Source organism: Octopus sinensis, linkage group LG19 (genome assembly GCF_006345805.1).
Source record: "Octopus sinensis linkage group LG19, ASM634580v1, whole genome shotgun sequence".
Classification (NCBI taxonomy): domain Eukaryota; kingdom Metazoa; phylum Mollusca; class Cephalopoda; order Octopoda; family Octopodidae; genus Octopus; species Octopus sinensis.
The window spans coordinates 27866689-27876688 of record NC_043015.1 but is presented as its reverse complement, the minus strand read 5'-3'; the positions used below and the strand labels follow the sequence as shown (position 1 = coordinate 27876688).

Here is a 10000-nt window from a genome sequence, read left to right as displayed (position 1 = left end):
TCCTCTTAAAGAAAGTCAGAGTAATTTAAATAGAATTCTATATACTCTTCGAACAGGCGGTCAGTAGCGACACCTGCTGGTTCTGACTACGCTGCATTGATAAAGGGCAACAACCCTGAAACATGTCTGCAGATGTATGACTAGCAAGGTGAAGCGGCTGACCTCTCCTGTTCGAAGGTTGTAATGGACGCAGGTTCGTGTGTCATATAGCTAGCTAGAGGCGGTGGCCTCTTGGAGCTAATCAGCGACAGCTTTAGTCTTTTATTTATAGACTGCCATATTAGTATGGCGATAACTATTAATATCCAGTAATGCTGCCGTAATCTCCTTTAGAGAGACTTAGTAATTTTAATATTTCTATCTATATACTCTGATTACTGATAAGTTTTAAGTTCCTGAAGGTGTATGATAGTTTATTATACTGTAGCTGTTATCCAACTAAAATGCAAATATATGGGAAACTACCACCTGTGTCATCTCTTGTGAAAGGTAGGAGAGTCCAGTTTGCTGGACATTGTTGTAGAGCTGAAAAAGAAGTAATTTCTACTCTTCTCCTCTGGAAGCCATCTACTCGCAACACCAGAGGGCGCACACTCTCCTACCCTGATGTAATCTCCAGGGATACAGGCATCCAGCAACAGGACCTCCATAATGCTATGATGGACCGTGAAGTCTGGCGCAACATGGTAAATTCCATTGTCTCGACCACGGTCGAACAATGATGATGAATGAATGATGTTATAACTTATTCAGAAAGAAAACTGAGAGCTTTTTTATCTGTAAATATGAAACAGATATATTTGTTGTTTCTTCCACAGCTATCCTTCATATTCTTCGCAAATATCCCTGAAGCCATTTCTTCATCCATAAGAAACTTGCTAGTCATCTTGCTTCTCTCTATGATTAATGATCTAAATCTGATGGTTTGATTTCTATAACTAAGAGTCCTGACAAGACCTGGAACTTAGAAATTCTTAGAAATTCTTTGTACTAGTTTCCTATCATATTTTACTGCTTTTTGCCATCTATATTCAAGCTGTTGTAGAATATTAAATTATATTCTTCTAAGCTAGCCTCCATTACTGTCCACTGCAGCTGTTACAGACTGAACACAAAGAATTTATACATAAAGAATTCTTAATTCTTTTCAATTATCCATCATACATGCTATCTATTTTGGGTCTTTTGTCTTGTCGTTTTTACCTTTGTCCTATATTTCTAGTTTTTCTATTTTGCTTGTATAAATTCTTTATTTAGACATGTTTAAAAGACTGACGAATCTTATTCTGATATACTCTTTCATTCATGGACGACGTATATTGACTTCGTTTTCTGCCTGAGAGTTTGAATTGCTTTGAATATGTTAGTGGCTTTAATTCAACAACATAAATTTTATACTATTTGACGTAACTATCTTTTCAAATTGACTTTTTTTTTCAGCTGACTTGATATTTCGTCTGGTAAATTCTCTAGACATCCCTTAGTTTGTTATAGAAATAAGTGTAAAAAAATTAGTTGTCAGATTGTGTAATCAAATGTATAGTTTTTTCAGACACCAAAGGGAGATACACTCTCTCACTTTTCATTTTACTTTGCTGCGGATTCTTTGACAACGTCACATTATTATTGATTAATTAATTTATTTTACTTTGGCTCTGTTTCATTCTGTTGTAACTATGCATGGCAGCACTCTTGTTTTATAGTCGAGAAGTTGGCAATAAGATCAATATCTTTTACTAAAACATTTGCTCCAACAATTCATGCAAATGTCCAAATTTCTGGCACCATTTTAGCAATGGCAAAACTTTTAAAAGCAGTGAAGAACAAAGACTAAAGTATAAGCATGTGATACATTAAGCAATTGTATCTGTGTTTTTAGATTCCTTAGTTAATTAATATTTTGTGAAATATCTTAATACTCTTTACACCTTCATTGTCTACAGTGTTTCAGGGGCCTGTGGGGGAAGCATTTATGTGTTCTGTCAATTTACTAGAATAGCAGTCAAATCTCCACCTGTTGGGGCAAGTGAAATCAAAATCAAAATCGAAATTGAACCAATCCTATGACTGGCACCCAGCAGTTGCCAGTGCCGCTGGACTGACTCCTGTGCAGGTGGCAAGTAAAGAAACACCGTTTCGACCCTGTGCTTGAGGAGACCTATTGAGTCAAGTACATCAACATCAAAAATCAATGGAAATTGCAGTTGTGATCCCTGTGCCGGTGGCACGTAAAAAGCACCATCCGAACATGGCCGATGTCAGCGCCGCCTTGACTGGCTTCCATGCTGGTGGCACATAAAAAGCACCAACCGATCGTGGCCGTTGCCAGCCTCACCTGGCACGTAAAAAGCACCCACTACACTCACGGTGTGGTTGACGTTAGGAAGGGCATCCGGCTGTAGGAACACTGCCAGATCAGACGGGAGCCTGGTGCAGCCGCCTGGCTTCCCAGACCCCAGTCAAACCGTCCAACCCATGCTAGCATGGAAAGCGGACGATGATGATGATGAAGGATAATGTAATCCTAAATAACAAGATGCCCTTGATCATAAGTTTACTGGATCAGGGCTGACTTATTCCGGAACAGCAACACCGTTTCAGCTAGTAGGTATTTCACGTATTACTGTAATCAGATATTATATGTTCGTCATGTATAAGAGAGATATCTAACGACTGGAGAGCTACTCATTAAAGTTTTGTGGGTATGGTAAAACTCGGGTGTAAATAGTTGAGCATTTTTTTTTTGTTTTTTCATGTTACCAATAAGCAAAAAAGATGATAATTACAGAATGCAGATTCTTGTATGAATGATGAATGATTTACAAATCAAATCTCCTCGAAACAGCTGTTATGTCTGATTTATTTTGTCCTTTTATTTATTTTATTATTTCCACTCTACCACTCCCCCCACCCCTCACAGATCTCCCCCCCCTTTTGTTGTTGAAATAATTATTAACTTTGCACCGCTCATGCCTTACCCCCCCTCCTCTTTGTTCCTCCGTTCCATCCGTCAGTCCTTTATAGTTTGGCTTGTGTAACTTATTTGTATGCAGCTAATCTTCTTCCCTCCATGCTATCTTGTTGCAACATTACATGTGTGTCATCAATAATTAGTCGTTTATCTTATTATAATATAACACTTCATACTAAAACATATAATATGAATACTTGCTCTCTATTATATGTTCCTTTGTTGTTGTTGTTTTTTTCTGTTTTCTATTATCTATTAATTCATTTCTAATTTTGTACACCACTTTGGACTAAGGCAAGTGTTTTATATCTGCTCCTTATATATATATATATTTAATCGCACACTCATATATACACGCGTACAATTTGTTTATGACAATGATACCTTTACTTTCACTAATTTCCTTTGGTTTGCAGACTGAAGTGAAAAGAGAGAAAAAAATCATACTAAGATATGCCATAGCTGTTATCTTTTACTATTCTTGTGTTATTTTATATTTGAGCAGTGTTTGTTACATTGCCATGTGTTACTATTACATCACTGTAGTTTCTTAACAGCTTCTCTGTGGTCAACTTGATACATTTTTGGGTGCCTTTAGCAAAACAGTATAAATAATAATAATAATTATGATGATGATGATGATAATAGAAAAAAAATGAAAAAACTGAAATTTTTACGTTTTGCTCCACCACATGTCGTCATTAACTTAATTTTCAAAAAAAAAAAAAAAACCTGTTGGCAATTATCTTAACTAAACATTTCTTTTAGATATTCAAAGTATGTCGATATCCCCGACCGCAATGCCATCTCCTCAACCCTTTTTGTGCTCATTGATTTACATAACGCTATATATGTGTATGTATGTATGTATGTTTATGTTTACATACATGAGTATGTGTGTGTGTGTATATTGTTTTTTTTCCATTGCACACACAGCACGTATACAAATACTGTCAGATACAACAGCTGGGATTGTTAATTCACCCTACATATCTTTGGTTCTCATTTATGGATTCTGGATTTGCAGATTACCATGCACACACACACACACACACATGCATATACAGTGTCTGCTTTAAATCGTTATATGGTAAGTGCTAACAAAACATAACCTAAACTTGAAGACTTTTATGCATGTAATGCTTATTCTATTAAATAAAAGCATCAAAATTTGCTACATCCAAATCTAGTGTTCAAAATATACCCCCACTCAGCTGCCAAAATATCCACAATCTTTTTGACCACTGGCAAGCAAATTTTCTAAAACACACCCTTTATATATCAGAACAATGTAAAACATTCATTGCATATTTTAGTTTCACACACACACACACACACACAAACATATCATGGCTGCAGGGATGGCTTTGTGATTAGAAGCTTGCTTTCCAATCATATGGTTTCAGGTTCAATCCCATTGCATAGCATCTTGGGTGAGTGGTGTCTTCTACTTTAGGCCCTCTAACACACAGAGACATATATATATATATATATATACATGTGTGTTTATATTTGTATATGTGTATATGCATGTGTGTGTGTGTGTGTGTGTGTGTCTAGATATATATGCATCATTGTCCCCTTGCATTAACATTGTGTGATAGTTGTAAAGCAGCATCACCATCATGCACCTTCATTTCCAATCTTCTGTGAGAACATGTCTTGCCATGAAGAAATATCACCTTACTTGGAAACGGGGAAGGGTTGACAACAGGAAAGGCATCCAGTCATAGAAAATCTAACTTAACAAATTTTGTCCAACCCCTATAAGCATGGAAAAATGGACGTTAAAACAATAGGGATTGTGTGTGAGAGAGAGGGTGAGACAGGCAGACAGAGACAGGCTCTCATACAGTTTCTGGTCATCAAATTTCACATATAAAGCATTGGTTAACCTAAGTTTCTAGATGAAGACATTTACTGAAGGAGAATTTTTTTAGTCAAATGAATTGATCCCAATACTTATTTTTTAAGCCTGCCACTTATTCTGTCGGTCTGTGCTGCTGAACCCCTAAATTATGGGGATATAAACACACCAGCGGCAGCTGCCAAGCGTTGGTGGAGTAAAGACACACAGATACAGATATATATATGCCAACTAGTTTCTTTTAGTTTCCATCTACCAAATTCACTCCTAAGGCTCTGTTTGGTCCAAGGCTATAGTAGACGTCACTTGCCTAAGATGCTACACAGTGGGACTGAACCCAAAACCATGTGGTTGTTCTTACCGCACAACCACACCTGTACTTATCCATAGTCATAGATATATCCATAGAATTTTTTTCCAAAAGTATTTTAGGAATTACAGCTACATTGCTTGACCTTAATACTGTTCTATTGTGATTATATATTATTATTATGACTTGGCTTCGCGAACGAAGATCAGGAAGGCTGTCCATGTCGCATGCATGCACGCTCATGACTGACAAGTCCGATATGGGAAAGGCAGGTCTGTGAGCAGTGTCCACAGACGAAGGTAACATCCGGTGTGGCGTCAGAGGCAGCTTGCGCCTTCCTCGTGCGTCTCTTGTCTTTAAGTGCGTCTCTTCTTTGTTCCTCAAACTTGCTGATTGCGTTGAAGATCGTGTGGCGCCAGACATCATGGTCCACAGCCAGGTCTGACCAGCATTGGTGGTTAATTTGACATGCTGTTAGAGACTTCTTGAAGCAATCTTTGTAGCACTTCTCGGAGCTCCTCTCACTTGGTGGTGTATATATGTATGTATGTATTACAGCTAAAAATCTCATTTTCCAGTGGGTTTCCTTTGCAACAAATAATGTTAAATAATGTCTTTCTGATTTAATTCAGACCAGACATTCCACTGAATTGATAACAAAAGACACCAAGCTAAGACATTAGCCTAGTATTGTTTTATGCGCCTTACATAAGACCAGACTTTCTCACAGTAAATGGTGATAGTAAAAAGAGGTGAAGGTAACTGACGTGGTCATTTTTGCACTGTATAATCAAGTGAATAGCATTTTTTCTTAGATCATGCATCTTTTAAAATAACAAAAGATTGATAAGCCAGTGAATAGTTTAATAGCGATTAGAGTTGTTTAATCCTAGGTCAGTTCTTATCAAGTAAATCTGTGGTGAAAAGCAGTTTAGTCATGACCACTGGGGGCACGTGCTTTCTTTGTAGGCTTGTTTCCTTTTTTAAGACATTAGGACAGTGGTTTTCAACCAGGGTTCCGCGGAACCTTCGGGTTCCGCCAGTACAGTCCAGGGGTTCCTCAAGAAGTTACAAAACTGCTAAAATCGGCAGTAATTTTTAATTCTCCTGTGCAGATATGTGTGCATAAGACTATTAAATTATTGCACAGGGGTTCCTCGAGCCAGTGGAATGTTTCCTTGGGGTTCCGCTCCAGCAAAAAGGTTGAAAAGCACTGCATTAGGATGTAATATGAGAAATATTTACTTTCTGATCATGAATTTCTTGGGTGCATACCTGTTGCGACTACATTTTCGGTCTTAGCTTCCTTAGAAATTCCCTTAAAGAATCTTTAAGTACCTTACCTTGTCAGTGCTTGAGTGTGTGTGTGTTTATAAGAGAGATGAGAAAGAGAAAGTGTATGCAATAAAAATAGGTGGATGATTTCTCGTTAAGAAGTAGCATGCTAATTTGATGTGATCAAAGAAATCTTACCTGTCTACAAACTGTCTATAATCTTGTTTTGTACTAATTGTACTAAATGAAGAGAGTTTGGGAGTAGGAAGAGATAACATGGTGGCCATTGAAGAAATGTAATGTTTACCTGAGTTTGACTTTTTTTTTGTGATTTTTGTTATCTGATAGTAAGTTTGTCACTGTTACCAAAAAAAAAAGGAAAAAAAAAAAAAGCATACATTTGTGTTGTTCTAAATCAATTGGATGTTGTATTTCAGTTAACACAGATTTATTTTACATTGTAATTGTTTCCTTTCACAAAAAAAAAAAAAAAATGAACAATTAAAATACTGATTTCTTTTGATCAGGCACAAGTGAAATTTTGTACAGGTAGAATATAGAGGATTGAATGTGACTCAAATATATATATATATATATATATATATATATATATATATATTGTTGGTGCTTAATTTTTTTGGACTTCAGGGAGATAGAAGACAAAGTTGATTCATGCATAATTTGAACTTGGAACAGTCATATTCTAAAATAGTTACATTCAATGTCCAATTCTTTTTTTTTTTTTTTTTTATAATCTTTTTTTCTTTTTTAATATCTTCCTGACCAACAGCTGCTGAAATATTATTAGTATCATCAAGGATACTTGGCCAGATGTTACTACATAAAAATAAAAGCATTGGCTTCGAGAGCTTGATCAGATGTCTCTAGTTTCAAGTCCAAATTCCACCATGTTCAGCTTTGTTTTTTTTACTTCTTCCTGTTGTTTTGTTTAAAAATCATTGAGAGCAATTGTCTTTAAGTGTTAAGTTTGATATAATAGTAAAACTCCATTTTTCACTTTAGCTAACTGTTAGTAATGTGGGAGCCTTCTGTTGCTTCAAACCTTGTATAATCAAAGTATACCTTCCCTTATAATCAATCAGCACTGTTGAATTATGCGCGTTTGTCTGACAATGTTTAATCTCTTTTAGATGCAATTTATCTTGTGCCATATTAGTAGCATGTGCATGTAATTGCTTCTCTCTGCAATAATTTAGCAATATATATTAGACATGTTGTTTGGACTGTGTCTACTGTAAGGGTGAACAGCTTGTAGATGCTGGCAACAGAGCATTACTGTCTCTTGTTCAACAATTCATTTGGTTTGATATTGTCACCACGGAATCCACATTAAACTAAGACAAGTGAAACCCTGTCACCACCATCCCCATTTATATGACAAAAAAACCAGCAAATGTAGATACAGTCCAAAGAGCACCTTTAGCTTTTGTTGTGTTTCACTTTTGCAATAGCTTCTATCATCTGCAATTCGTTAAATACACCTTCACTAATTCTGAGCTCTTTCGACTTTGTAAACGTGTGTGTTTGTGTTAATAGATTTAATAGATGAAAGCAGCTTAATTAATAATCTAGTCAGGAGATTACTGAGTTGAACCAAGACATACACTATTTTATTGTCTTGGATCAGTATAGTTGTTTACTCAATATACCACATTGTAATTTAACTTAAGTATAACTACAGATCTCTGTAATGACTCAGTCACAGTTCACTTCTTGTGCATATTTTATGAACAGTATATTTTATATACTGTTTGTGCACTTTTGTCTACCTTTCCTGGTGAATTGTAGTGCACCTGAGCACTGGACACAATAAGTTCGTTATATATGACTATGTGGCTTAAGAAGTTTGCTTCATAACAACATGGTTTGGGATTTTGTTCCATGTTGCGCTTAAGGTGTCATCTACTGTTGCATCAGATTGGCTAATTCCATGAGGAGGAATCTTGTAGATGAAAGCTGCAAGATGCCTATTGTGTATATATATATATATATATATATGTAAATCGAAATCGCTCAAAAATCAATGAAAATTGTAGTTGTGATACCAGTGCCAGTGGCACATAAAAGAATCATCCGAACGTGGCCATTGCCAGCACAACCCTGACTTGCCTCCGTGCCAGTGGCACGTAAAAAGCACCAACCGATCATGGCCGTTGCCAGCCTTGCCTGGCACGTAAAAAGCACCCGCTACACTCACGGAGTGGTTGGCGTTAGGAAGGGCATCCAGCTGTAGAAACACTGCCAGATCAGACTGGGCCTGGTGCAGCCTCCTGGCTTCCAAGACCCTGGTCGAACCGTCCAACCCATGCCAGCATGGGAAGCGGACATTAAATGATGATGATGATGTATTCATATACACAAATGTGCGTCACATTTATTCCTTGTTCATCACTGCTGGGGCAAAGCACTGCTAATGTTGACATTATTGCTAGTTGCTGTATTGTTCAAACACCTGTGAAATAAAAATATCTCTCACTAGAAAAACAAGTAAGAGTTGGCAACAGGAACAGCATCTAGCCATAAAATCCTACCTCAAGTGAATCACCATGCTGGCTTTTAGGGTATTGCAAAAGGCCTAGTTAGAGGCCCAGAAAAACTGAAGGACCAAATGTGTGAATCTGAGAGGGGAATATGTTTAATAAAATCATAATTAACTGATCCTCTGGTATTTTCTTTTACCCTAAGCCAGGAACTTTTCAACACCCCCTTGTAAAACACAGATGGACAAAATAGATACACTTCCCTCTTGTTTATTAGGAATGATTGATATTAAGAAAACTATCCATCTGTAATGATATTTGTATTAAGAACACCTCAAACTGGTGTTTATCTATCTACCTGTCTAAATATATATATATATATGTATGTATGTATGTATATATATATATATAAAGGGCAAAATGAAAATATTTTCTTTGCCAATATGCTGAAAAATATTTTTCGGCATATTGGCAAAGACATTTTTTTTCTTTTTGCTCTTATTTATAATTGTATTTATAATTTTCACCTTAAAAGGTATTTTTTATATGCCGGCCACTGATAAAAAATTTTTAATAAAATTTTATCCTTATATTAGAAGTATATATATATATATATATACTATATGTGGCTGAAGATTGCTCGACATTTTAAAACTGATGTAATACTTACAGTGTTTAATAAAATGAAGTAGCATGAAACAATTGTCCTACACTACCTTGGATATCCTTGTTGCTTATTTTGATTATATATATATATATATATATATATATATATATATACATACACACACACACATAAATACATACACATACATCTTTTTTTTTTATTCATGTGTATACTGTGGGGAATTCTACAATTATGCAAAGCAATATTTGATGTGTGTTTTGAAACGAACTATTGTTAAGTTTGAAAACAAATATTTGCATTACCTAGTTAGGAATTTACATATAAATGCTAGGTTTTTTATGAAACCCTTTCCATCGGAATGTCTTCAAGTACTCCATCACCACAGTTTCTATGTGATCAAGTTTGAAAATTTTTTTTTTTTTTCCAAAGTGGAATATTTCAAACAATA

General features: G+C 35.9%; 1 protein-coding gene across 2 annotated transcripts in view; it reads left to right on the top strand.

The window, feature by feature from the left end:
• LOC115222264 (ras-related protein Rab6) overlaps window positions 1-10000 on the top strand; it is a 218660-nt gene that overhangs the window by 199045 nt on the left and 9615 nt on the right. Inside the window, exon 9 of one of the 2 annotated variants that reach the window (XM_036511325.1) lies at window positions 1070-1079. The exons of the other annotated variant lie outside the window; for it this stretch is intronic. Coding sequence (XP_036367218.1) covers window positions 1070-1073 — 4 coding nt within the window. The 3' untranslated portion in view covers window positions 1074-1079. Of the gene's footprint in view, window positions 1-1069; window positions 1080-10000 lie in introns of those variants that run through there. 2 annotated transcript variants of the gene reach the window in all.